The sequence below is a fragment of the Pyrus communis genome, chromosome 10, assembly GCF_963583255.1.
Source record: "Pyrus communis chromosome 10, drPyrComm1.1, whole genome shotgun sequence".
Classification (NCBI taxonomy): Eukaryota; Viridiplantae; Streptophyta; class Magnoliopsida; order Rosales; family Rosaceae; genus Pyrus; species Pyrus communis.
The window spans coordinates 16,167,920-16,181,500 of record NC_084812.1 but is presented as its reverse complement, the minus strand read 5'-3'; the positions used below and the strand labels follow the sequence as shown (position 1 = coordinate 16,181,500).

Here is a 13,581-nt window from a genome sequence, read left to right as displayed (position 1 = left end):
GAACATGCCATGCTTGATTTAGGTGCATCCATAAATGTCATGCCTTATTCTATTTATGCATCTATGAATTTGGGTGAATTAAAACAAGATGGTGTAATTATACAATTGGCCGATCGTTCTAACGCATATCCAAAAGGAGTTTTGGAAGATGTGCTTGTGCAGGTGAACCATTTAATTTTTCCGGCTGATTTCTACGTCCTAGACATGGAGGATTCAACCCATTCTACATCTTTGCCGATTCTCCTTGGTAGGCCATTCATGAAGACGGCCCGAACGAAGATTGATGTATACAAAGGCACCTTGACAATGGAATTCGATGGGGAAGTGATTGATTTTAATATTTCTGAAACTATGAGATATCCCGTTGATGATCATTCTTGTTTTTCCATTGATGTTATCGATTCTTTGGCGCAGGTATACCTTGAAGAATTGAACGAGGACGCCCTGGAAACAACCATCACTAAGGCCATAGAGCGCAAAAATGAAGGATTTGGGCCAATGCAAGGCCACGGCAAGGAGGAGGAATTCTTTGCAATGGGTTCTAGTGAAGAAATAATTGAGGTTGTGGCAGCCCTTGAGTCATTGCCACAACAATATGGTAAGGTTCCACTCTCACTTTCAAATTCAGTTTCCACTAAGATGCTACCTTCTGTTGTTCAGGCACCATCGCTTGAACTTAAGCCGTTGCCGGACCATTTGAAGTATGTGTTTTTGGGAAAAGGCGAAACATTGCCCGTCATCATTTCATCAAGTCTCACGGCAATGGAGGAGGAGAAGCTTGTGAGGGTGCTGCGAGAGCACAAAACGGCCATAGGGTGGACTTTGGCCGACATTAAAGGAATAAGCCCTACCAGATGCATGCACCGTATACTCCTTGAGGAGGGGGCTAAACCAACTCGAGAGGCTCAGCGCCGTCTCAACCCTCCAATGATGGAAGTTGTGAAAAAAGATATTATCAAACTTCTTGATTGTGGAGTGATTTATCCGATCTCTGATAGTCGTTGGGTGTCACCAGTGCAATGTGTTCCAAAGAAGTCTGGAGTGACAGTGGTGAAGAATGCTGAGAATGAGCTTGTGCCAACCCGCATTCAAACAGGTTGGCGAGTATGTATCGATTACCGGAAGCTAAATGCCATGACTAGGAAAGATCACTTTCCTTTGCCATTCATCGACCAGATGCTCGAAAGGTTAGCCGGTCATGCTTTTTACTGTTTTCTTGATGGATACTCTGGATATAACCAAATTGTGATAGCCCCGGATGATCAAGAGAAGACCACATTCACATGTCCCTTTGGAACATTTGCTTATCGTCGCATGCCATTTGGCTTATGCAACGCACCGGCCACTTTCCAAAGGTGTATGGTAAGTATATTTTCCGATTTTGTTGAAAAGATCATTGAGGTTTTCATGGATGATTTCAGTGTATTTGGGAGTTCATTTGATAATTGCTTGGATAATCTGACCTTAATTTTGAAACGATGTGTTGAAACTAACCTTGTCTTGAATTGGGAGAAATGTCATTTTATGGTGAAACAAGGTATAGTTTTAGGACATATTGTTTCAGAAAAAGGAATTGAAGTAGATAAATCGAAAATAGACCTTGTACGTCACTTACCCTCTCCTACTTCGGTTAGAGAGGTACGTTCGTTTCTTGGCCATGCAGGGTTCTATAGGCGTTTTATCAAGGACTTCTCCAAGATGTCCAACCCTCTTTGCCGATTGCTTCAAAAAGATGTTCCATTCAAGTTTGATGAAGAGTGTAATTCGGCATTTAACCAACTCAAGGAGAAGCTAGTCTCGGCCCCCATTATTGTACCTCCAGATTGGAGCCTTCCGTTCGAACTCATGTGCGATGCATCCGACTATGCATTAGGAGCTGTTCTAGGACAAAGAAGAGACAAGCGGCCGCATGTCATATACTATGCCTCTCGGACTCTCAATGATGCCCAATTGAACTACTTCACGACGGAAAAAGAACTTCTAGCTGTGGTTTTTGCTTTAGATAAATTCCGTTCATATTTAATTGGAACTAAAGTAATCGTTTATTCTGATCATGCAGCTTTGAGGTACTTGCTCACGAAAAAGGAAGCAAAGCCGAGCCTTATCCGATGGATGCTTCTTCTCCAAGAATTCGATATCGAAATCCGGGACAAGAAAGGAAGTGAAAACGTGGTGGCTGACCACTTGAGCCGTATGGTGCATGAAGAGGATGCCGTGCCTATCATAGAGACATTCCCAGATGAGCAACTGATGTCCGTCAAGGTAAGTGAACCCTGGTATGCTGATTTGGTGAATTATTTGGTGTCTAAACATATTCCTAGAGAATTACTTAAACACCAATGTGATAAATTAAAGAAAGAGGCACGGTTTTATGTGTGGGATGACCCGTATTTATGGAAATATTGCCCTGACCAAGTTATACGTAGGTGTGTGTACGATTCTGAGTTTAATGCTATTCTAACCTTTTGTCACACTTATGCTTGTGGGGGACACTTTGGCACTCAAAGAACAGCACTTAAGGTGTTAGAATGTGGTTTTTATTGGCCTACCATCTTTAGGGATGCTAGAACATTTTGCATGTCTTGTGATAGATGCCAAAGAACGGGAAATATTGGTCCTAAACAGCAAATGCCGCAAACCCCCATTTTTAGTGTTGAAATCTTTGATGTTTCGGGTATTGATTTTATGGGTCCCTTTCCTTCGTCACATGGGTTTATTTATATATTGCTTGCTGTGGATTATGTGTCGAAATGGGTGGAAGCAAAAGCCACCCGAGCTAATGATTCTCGAGTGGTTGCAGATTTTGTGAAAACTAACATTTTTGCAAGGTTTGGAATGCCACGAGTGCTAATCAGTGATGGAGGTTCCCATTTTTGTAATCGAACCATCGAGGCGTTGCTCAAGAAATACAATGTCACACATAAGGTGGCCACACCTTATCATCCTCAAACGAGCGGGCAAGCCGAGGTTTCGAATAGGGAAATCAAGCAGATTCTTGAGAAGACTGTGGGGCCTACAAGGAAGGATTGGAGTTTGCGCTTAAATGATGCATTGTGGGCGTATCGCACTGCCTACAAAACCCCCATTGGGATGTCACCTTTTCGGCTCATCTATGGGAAGCCATGCCATCTTCCCGTCGAACTAGAGCATCGTGCACATTGGGCCGTCAAAACGTTCAATATGGACCTTGATGCCGCAGGTTTACATAGGAAGCTTCAATTATGTGAGCTTGATGAAATCCGAAATGAAGCATATGAGAATGCCCGGATTTACAAGGAGAAAACAAAGGCATTTCATGACAAGATGATTCGTGCCAAGACGTTCTCTATTGGGCAGAAAGTGTTGTTGTTCAATTCTCGCCTTCGGTTGTTTCCGGGTAAATTGCGTTCCAAATGGGTTGGTCCTTTTATTGTCACTAATGTTTTCCCTCATGGTGCAGTACAAATCAAAAGTTCAAGGACGCAGCAAGAATTCAAAGTGAATGGGCATCGATTGAAGCCCTATTACGAGATGTTCGAGGAGCATGTCGTGGAGGAGGTACCCCTCCATGCCGTGGAACCTAGTCAAGCTTAAACGGAGGTACCGTCCGGCTGCAAGACGTAAAAGAAAGCGCTACTTGGGAGGCAACCCATGCATTCAACAAAGGAAGACGTAGAAAGCACTCCAATTCCAGATTCCTAAAAACTCTTCTCTTTGTTGGATTTTCGTTTCTGCCTTGTTAGGTTGTTTAGTTATTATTGTTTGTTTATTAATTGTGTGAGTCTATGATTGTAACATTGAGAAAATGTTTGATTTATTGATAGGCACTGCTAAACAAAGAAAGATAGAGCCTTCACAGAGGGCGTTTACTTGAAGCCCCACTACGAGGCGTCGGAGCAGAAGGCGTCGGAGCAGAAGGCATCGGAACGGAAGGCATCGAAGCAGAAGACATCGAAGCGGGAGGAATAGAAGCGGGAGGCATCGGAGCGGAAGTCATCGGAGCTAGAGCATTCCAGGCCTCAATACTTGGCCAAACGCTAGATGACCCAGGAAAAAGGTGCCTCTGGAGGAAAGACGAAAACCTTTGACGGTCACTTTGAATCCGACCTTCAGACTCTTGCAGTTCATCAAGCTTCCTCTTCATACCCGACAAATAGTTATTTGCAAGCACATGCAAACTTCTATTCTCATACTTAAGCTGCTGGATCTCCTGCTTGAGACTTTCCACCTTTGCCATCAATGATTCCACCTGACGGGAGCGGGCAAGCAGGCGTTGGCTCATGTTGGACACAGAACTCGCACATTAAACACTAAGTGCGAGGGACTCTTGAACGGCCAACTCATCAGACCGTCCTGACAGCAGCCTACTATCTTTTGGAGTGAGGAGGTTCCTAGCTACTATTGTAGCTGTTGTGGCGTCCTGCATCACGGAGTCTTCACCTGTGAGAGGACCGTTAGAAGAAAAGAAAGAAGGGTGCCATACGTTACCTTGACGCGGCGCGCCCGTATCACTGCTAAGGCTCAATTCCAAGCTAAGGTTCGATGAGTTTGCCATTTTTCAAAAGTGTTCAAAGAGAAGGGATGGAGTTAAATTTCAAAGGGCCGGAGTCGATTTTCAAGAATGGGAAATCTTCAGAGTGTGTTTGTTGTGGTGATCGATAGCTCAATAAAAAAGCCAAGGCGACGCGTCCACCAATTCAAAAAGCCGGAATTTCCGGCGTAATTTAGGCGACGTTTTCTCGGCTTTTCAGAAGGCGCGTTCAAACTTTGTCAAAAGATTTCTTCTTTTCAGACAACACGTGGAGGCCATCATCACAACTACACATCTTTAGCCGACAAGCGCAAAGTTCGGCGACGCTTTCTCTGCTTTTCAGAAGACGCGTGCAGCTTTGTCAAAAGGAGCCGCATCTGCACTACCACGTGTCGCTCAGAAATCGAAGGGGCGCCTGCTCAGAAATCGAAGAGGCGTATTCAAAAATCGAAGAGGCGCCACTATTTCAAAAAGCCGGAGTTGCGGGATCAAAACGTTTGTCGACAAAGGTAAAAAGTACCACCACTTGCTATTATCTCTATATATGTCGACCTTCGTCTTTTATGGCAGGGCAAACCTGAAGAAAATGCCCAACTCTCCCTCACCTCTGAGGGTGCACTCCCCACAAAGCCTTTCGAAATACTCAATTCTTTCTTCTTCCCCAAAGATGATATCAGATGTCTGGAGTACAGATGACCCAGGAGGAAACAGCACAACAAATACATGTGCTGATTCATTCACCGCTTCTTCAAAAGCAAAGGTATCTCATATCATCAAGGTCAAAAGCAAAAGTATCTCATATCATGCTCTTTCCCTGTCTTTTTCTTTGTCCTTGTTCTTACTCGCATGGCAAAGTAAAAGAAGCAATCAGCCGGCACTTGGAGTCAGTCTTCCGTTCTGGAGCCAACTGCCTGTAATCTATTCCTGATTGCTTACCTAGCGTTGCTCTCGAGTAGTCATCTTCAACGGTTGATACACTTCCGGAGAAGGGACCACTTCTGCAAAAGGGAGCGAGTAAGGCAAGTGAAAATGATACATTGAAGCATGTGGAGACAAACATAGGCTGAGTTATCCTCCAACCCTTTTCATTACGAATTGGAAAGATTGAACAAAGAAACAGACCAAAGGGGTAAGCTCAGACCTTCGGGGAAGACGAAAAGAATCCTCCAGCCCAGTAGCACAAAGGAAAATCAACGATGGGCGGCAACCAGTTCGAGAGTAAGCCTGTGGAATCAACAAAATCAAGCATCAATGCAATCACCAAGGAGAAGATGGAATTTACATTCCACAACCAGATTTGCGTCCCTAAACTCTTCTCTTTGTTATTTACATTATGCCATGTTTAGTATGTTTAAGTGCTTTTTGTGTGTTTACTTATGTTTTGTGTGAATCTATGCTTAAAACATTGAGGACAATGTTTGATTTAAGTGTGGGGGGGTAACTAATGTTGTTAATGCAAATTCGTGGGATTTTATCACCCATAACTTCAAATGTTGTTCCTTGCTGTTTTAAGGTGTTTTTAAGTTGTTTTAGAGTGTTTTAGTGTGTTTTGTTTTATAACTCCGAAAATCACATAAAAATTTGAAAAACATTTTTTTTTTGAAAAGCCTAAAAAGAGTGTTTTGAGTTGTTTTTGTGTCTTAGGGTACCTTCCAACGTTATGATAAGGATTTGGTTTGTAATTGCATGACTGTTAAAAAGAGTTATTAACATAGAGAAAAGTTTGATTTACTCTTGGTATATGCTTGGTTATGGTTATAATGTATGACTTCACATGCAATCATAAAAGAAAAATTCGTTTTAGTAACATGCTTGAAGGAAGGAACTCAAACAAACGCTACAACCCTGTGAGACTCGAGCCATTACCTTCTTTGGAGAGTTATTTTCTGTGATTCTTTGTTTTCTAAAAGTTGTTGCATGATCTCATTATTCCTTGCTTGGTTGCTACTTAGAATGCAATTGTATCATGATAGAACTAAATGCTAGAACTTATATCCGTTTCATTCAAAGCATGACATTGATTTGCATAACATATATCAAGATGAAGTTGTGTAGTTGCCACCATAACCAAATAGCCTTACTTCCCATATTTCGTATTTGTTGTAAGTTTTAAACCCCGTTGAGCCTCGTTTAGCCTTTATTCTTTGTTAACCCACATTATCCTTACCTAGCCTAGTTTAGGACAATCCACACCCTTGTTCTTAAATGATAGTGAGCATGATTTAAATGAATTCCTTTTGAGTTACATTATGAAAGAAAATGAGTGTGGGGGAGAGAATGTTTTGTTCTTAAGTGTTTATGTATGTTTTGAGAGTCAAAAGAAAAAAAAAAAAAAAAAAAAAAAAAAAATTGTGAAAAACATATGAAAAAGATAAACAGAAAAGAAAAGAAAGAAAGGAAAAAGAGCTTGTTCCCCCTTGTTCAAAAGTTGAGTTTTCATTCAAAAGTGAATTCTACGTTAATTCAAATGCTTTGCTCGCTATTTCTTTAAGAACCTTTGTTTTCCATATCCCTTCTTTGTTAGCCAAACACCTTTAGCTCCGTTTCAACCCTTATGCTTCTATCTTGAGTGTTATGTGTTTCAATTTGTGGAGTTTGGAATTGATATGAGCTTATGGAATCACTGGTTCTCATTCTAAGTAGTAACATTCCATTCATGAGATCATATCTAAACATGTAACTAGTTTAGGGTGTGTGTGAGTGTTCGTTTTTATGTTCACATCAATTTTCTCACATATAACTAGTTTAGGGTGTGTAGTCAGAAAATCTGAGTGAAAACTGAGTGCATATCTTGTAAGGAATTGAGCAAATTCTCTAAGGCATGTTACTACATTCAAAACATGGTTTTAAATACTTAATTGTGAAATAGTATGTGGTGAATGTGATTAAGAATGTAATTAAGTGTGAAGATGACTAAAATCTGTGGGAATGATGATTTTTAACTTGTCATGTGCATTGGAAATCCCTGAAACGATTGTTTGGAAGGTGTAGGTTGTGTTTTACGTGTTTAGTGTCGTTTTGTTTATTTGTTTTTATTCTGTTTTGCTCGAGGACTAGCAAAAGATAAGTGTGGGGGAGTTTGATAGAAGCATATTCATGCGACTTAAATGGCTTGTTCTCGTGCATTTACGTTATGTTTCTCTAGTTATTTTAGTCCTTTATGCTTCTTTTGTGTGTTTTCAGGTTCTAAAGGCTTAGGGAGCAAGAAAGTGCATTTTGAGGCTATTTGGGGCACTTTTGGGCAAGGATTGGATAGCTTAATCATGGAGCAAAGAGGATGGACGAAATTGAAGCCTTGTATGCTCTTTGGGGACATCAAACAAAGGGCCTAGCCCAATCAAACATATTATGCCATGCAAACCAACCTATTTTAGGCCCATTCTATGTACTTAAACCCTAGCCCTTTAAACTAGCCCTATTATCACTTATCACTTTCATTCACTTATCACTCACCACATATCATTCATTTATCACTTAACATATCATTCACTTATCACTTATCATTATCATAATCATCTACACATTTCAACCATTTAAACATATGCATTTCAACTCACATGCACATGCACCACTAATCCCTTCACTTTCATGCCATCATTTCTTCCCCCCCCCAATGCCGTGCACTCCTTGAGCATTTCCAGTTTTTCCCCTTCTCTTTGTATTCACAAGTCACATGCATTCACTTCATCATTACACCAACACTCATTCTTTAAATCCACATGCACATTTAATCATTCATTCAAGCCCCCTTGTGCCATGTTTCCCCCTTTGTTCCCACCCATCACATGCATCATCATCAAACAAACACTCAATGCCGTGCACTCCCACTTCATCATTCCAGCTTTCCAACTTAATTCACATGCATTCCATCCTTTAATATCCAACCCACATGCACTTTAATCATTCAATTACCCCATTCACACACCTTTTCTTCAAAACTAACCCATGCATTCCCTTGTATTTCCACAATCTTAATCAGCCAACACATGCACAAATCCATCCATGCCGTGGGTTCCCTTTGCTCCCCTTGTGCAATTCCAGTTTTCACATGTGTCCTAGCTGTTTTTCCATCATTCCTCCACACAAATGCTTAAACAAACAGCCATATGTTCCCTCCACTACCCCTATAAATACCCTAGCATTCATTCATTCATGCACATCTCATTTCATACACTTCACACAACACAAACACAACCCTTGTGCCGCAAATTCCCCTCCAATCTGTGCAGTTTTTATCCTCCATTTCAGCCACTATCCAACCACTTCCCATCCCTCCAAAACACTTCACATAATCCCCAAAGCTCACCTTAGACCTTGTGCCACAACAACGAGGAAGAGAAGAGTGCTTAAACGTTCATACAATTCAAGTTTGAGTTGTTGGAATGTTTAGGTGTTTCTTTGATTTCGATGTTTGAATTCAATTTTCTTTGTTTTGTAATGGAAGAGAAGAGTGCCTAAACGTTCATACAATTCAAGTTTGAGTTGTTGGAATGTTTAGTTGTTTCTTTGATTTCAAGGTTATGAGGAACTAAACCCCCCTTTAGCTAGGGGGTGATTCGAAACTATGTTTATATTTGCAATATGAATTGATTACTTTTGGTTGGAATTTCATAAGTTGTGGATTCAATTCGTTTAACTGTTTGATTGATAACTTATTTATGTATGTTCATTGAGATTGCAAGCTTAATTTTCATGCATGAATATGACGCTAGAATATAAGTGAGTTTCACCTAAACGTTACGAACTTATATTCACAAGGAGTCGAGGTTGCTTATAAACAATCGCGTTAAACGAATTCTTGGCATAAGTTTCATGCGTATTCCATAGTAACGAATGCCTCGTCAACACTTATAATTTTCATTGAACTTAATGATCTTTGTTGAATGTCTCTATCATGCGTATTCCATAGTTAGGGACTTTGATTAAGAATAATTTGGTTGTAATGCGTATTCCATTCAATCCAACGAATTTAGGGAAATCTGAAAGTTAATCTAAGCGGACCTAATTAACTTGGAGCATTGAGTTTCACAACTTATCGAAAGACCAACTGAGAATCATTTTTGTATGCAAGTGTAACATGTGTGGAGAAGAACCCCTTAGCTATTCCATCATCCATATTTTCATCACATTCATCTTTACTATCTGTTTTAAATTTTAATCTGTCCGTTTAATTTAATCTCGTCCAACCACAATCCCCCCCTTATTTTGTTAAGTCTTATTCATTTGATTTGTCTTATTTTATGTTTTTGAGTATTTGGAGTCTTTTAAACTTGTTTTGAGTCTTTTAGTTTGTCTTAGTGTTTTAAAAGTTAGTTTTATTTATTTGAGTCAAGTATTTAGCATCCCTAGTTAATCCCCGGTTAGAACGATCCCTACTTACATCATTACTACAATTGTCACAAATAGGGTTTAGTTTGTGTGCGTATAAATCACGCATCAAAGATCCATTAGACAACATAAACATTGGAACAACCGATAACCCTCGGCCTTTATTTATGAGTTCTTTGTTGCCCTAACCTATGAAAGCCGAGCTTTATAAACCGCTTGAAGAATTTAAAGATTGTTTAGCTTGGAGTTACCATGAGATGCCTGGCCTGGACCAAACACTCGTCGAGCACGAACTATACATCAAGGTTGGTTGTAAACCTTTATGCCAACCCGTCCGACAATTCTCGACCGAAGTTCAGCTCGGCATAAAAGATGAACTTGTTCAACTTTTAAAAGCTAGTTTTATTCAGACAACTCGATACGTCGAATGGTTGGCGAATATTGTCCTAGTTTTAAAAAAAAGTGGTGCTCTACATATTTGCATTGATTTTTGTAATTTGAACTTGACAACCCTTAAAGATGAATATACAATGTTAATTTCAGACTTGTTAATCAACGCTGCAGAAAACCACAAGATGTTATCTTTCATGGATAGCCATGCTAGTTATAGCCAGATTTTCATTACTAAGGCCGATGTCCACAAAACTACTTTTCGTTGCCTCAGGACACTCAGGACCTACGAATGGGTCGTCATGCCCTTCGAACTTAAGAACGCCGGTGTTACATATCAACACTCTAAGAATACCATTTTTTAGATTCTGATTGGCACAATCGTTGAGGTATAAATCGATGATGTTGTGGTCAAATCGAAGCACCGTTGAACACATTTAGATGATCTTCGGCCAACTTTCCTTCATGTGAGCCAACATAATCTTAAAATGAACCCTACCAAATGCGCCTTTGGTGTATCGGCAGGCAACTTCTTGGGTTTCCTTGTACATCATTGTGGCATTAAGGTAGATGAGAATAAAGCTCGAGCGATCCTTGATGCTCCACCCCTGAAAACGAAGAAGCAATTACAATCTTTACTCAGCAAAATTAATTTTCTTCGTCATTTCATTTCTAACTCAACGAGGAAAATGAGGGCTTTTTCCACGTTCTTGATGAAGGAAAAATTTGTGAAAACAAGTTCATTTGAGCAACATCTATGCATGCAATTAACAATTAAAGACAGAATCATACTTGTATGCACTAAAAAACAAAACTTTACCCATGAAATTCAAGGCCTAGTAGTTGTGGTGAACCAAGACTCAACTCAAATCTTAAAGAAAAGAGTTGAGAAACTTTTATACCTTTAAAGCACCTCTTTGCTTAGCAAATGATATTCACCCATGTGAGGGCCTTCTTTCCTTAGTCTCCTTGCTCCTTGGCTCCATGGATGTGGATGGAGGAACTTTGCTTCTTGGCTCCATGACTTCTTGGATATGGATGAAGGAATGGATTCTCCAAGTTCCCAAGAAAGGGAACTTCTAAGTTTCCACACCAAGGAGAGCATTGAGGAAGAGATGAGTAACTTAGGAAGAAATGGATGCTAGTCCATTTTTCCTAGGGCAGCCAGCCTCCTAAGAGAAGAGAGAGCTTTTGTGTTTTTCTCTTTTCTCTCTAGAAAACCCTTATGAGGGAATGGGTTATAATTTCCTTTCTATAGCCACTTACATTGAGTGGCATAATTGAAATGAAAACCAATTCTCCCTCACACTCTATGTTACATTGAGTGGCATAATTGAAATTAAAACCAATTCTCCCTCACACTCTATGGCCGACCATGTGGGTTCATTGGCCTTTCGTGCCCTTTGTGTTTTCAAGTTGTTATACAACTTGAGTTATTAGACTTGACATTCAAAGCCCATTAGGCCTTAAGTCCCAAAACTAACCTAAGGTCTAAAATGAACTTATTCATTTGATTAATTAACATATTAATTAATCCTAGCCATAAATAACTAAACCATTTAATTATCCTTACTCGTCTTCGTTATTTCTTCAATCTCTACCTTACACGGTGTACGATCCATTAGGTTCCTTTTAGCGAGGCAATGGGCGATTACAACTCTTCAAATCGATTGTGAATTGAAACTTACTTTTCAATTCTCCTTTTAGTGATTATACACCTTTATGGCTTCCACAAACCATAAGTGACACCTAGCAGTATGTCATGGCTACCCAAGTTAATCAGAAGAGGTGGAGAACCTATCCAGTTTGGGATTACAATGCAATACGGTCTTTCTCTAATACAATACTCTTGACCACATTGTTTGATTTGATAGTTTATTCATGTCTACTATCCAATGTGATTCTCTTACTTATATGATTACCTTGAATGTGATTTGGAACGAATTCCTAAATCTCATTCATACTCTGCCTAGAGATTTTTAATCATATCATAGAGTATTCTCTTTCAAACAATTTAAAGGTTAGAGATCTCTTGTTGTGCATTCACTTACCTCCATGGCTAAGTGACTTAACCCCAACTATGATGTGGAACCCTTTGACGGAGTGACTTTGACATAGTCAAAGATCAAGGACCTAACCATAAGACAACTATGATGCCTCAAGTCAAATGACTACTTTGCATTGTCCCAACCATGAGTTTTCATGTGACATGAGTATGAGAACTCCTTGTTGATCGCGTGCAATAGACTCATTCTCTATTGAGTACCTACATGCTTGTCTTGGTGTCAGTCACACCAATGACTCGAGACCAGTCACTTTCTCTAAGACAAGACATAGCACGTACTGATCTTAACAGACTGTCAATGCCCAATTAGCAATCCTATCATCAGGAACGTTTAGGATACGTATACGAAAGAGAATCGTCTCATGAATCTAACTTCTTTAGATCACATTCTCCCAATTACATATTCCCTGGACTTATCATTTAAGCATATAACATTTATATGAGACGGCTTTAAACAATAATCTTTTCCTTTTATATTAAACTAGATTAGTTTAACATGTGAAATGTCCATATAGTGTCATCATATGATTGGCTTTTAGGGCACATTTCCAACACTTAAAACTTAAGGATTCTGATAAATTCAAATGGTGCAAAGAACATCAGGATGCTTTCACGCAAATCAAGGTCTCCCTTACTGCCCCACCTGTCCTCATGCCACCTCAACACGGTAAACCTTTTAAGTTATATATCTCGACTGCCGAGGAATCCATTGGCTATCTTCTTACGCAAGAAAACGACATTGGGCGGGAGTAGGCCATTTTTTATCTCAGCCGAGATCTTAACTCAGCTGAGATAAATTATTCAGCCGTCGAGAAACTCTCTTTTGCTTTATTCTTCACTGCGTCTAAACTTAGGCATTACATGCTTCCTTCTGTTACTCAGGTCATCTCCCAGATAGATGTTATTCGCTATATGCTCACTCGGCCGATAGTAAAAGGCCGAATTGGGAAATGGACAATGGCGTTGTCTGAATTTAGTTTGCAATATGTGCCCCAGAAAGCTGTCAAAAGACAAGCATTAGCTGATTTTTAACTCAACATCCTTCTCCATATGGTTTTGGGGACAACGACGTCAAAATTGGAATGGTGGAATGATAGGAGCATATTTATGCGACTTAAATGGCTTGTTCTCGTACATTTACGTTATGTTTCTTTAGTTATTTTAGTTCTTTATGCTTCTTTTGTGTGTTTTCAGGTTCTAAGGGCAAAGTATGCAAAAGGATGCCTTTTGGAGCCTTTTGGAGCAAATTAGAGATTGGAATGGATATCATATGCTTGGAGCCAAAAGG

General features: G+C 39.9%; 1 protein-coding gene across 1 annotated transcript; it reads left to right on the top strand.

Moving 5' to 3' along the window:
* Nucleotides 1-648: 648 nt before the first annotated feature.
* LOC137747927 (uncharacterized) lies at nucleotides 649-13,325 on the top strand (the record flags this gene model as incomplete). Its single annotated transcript, XM_068488053.1, has 6 exons — nucleotides 649-771; nucleotides 1,219-1,474; nucleotides 2,045-2,102; nucleotides 2,478-3,048; nucleotides 12,897-12,960; nucleotides 13,099-13,325. Coding segments are annotated over 6 exons (1,299 nt in total), but the record flags the coding sequence as incomplete, so codon positions are not given.
* Nucleotides 13,326-13,581: the final 256 nt, after the last annotated feature.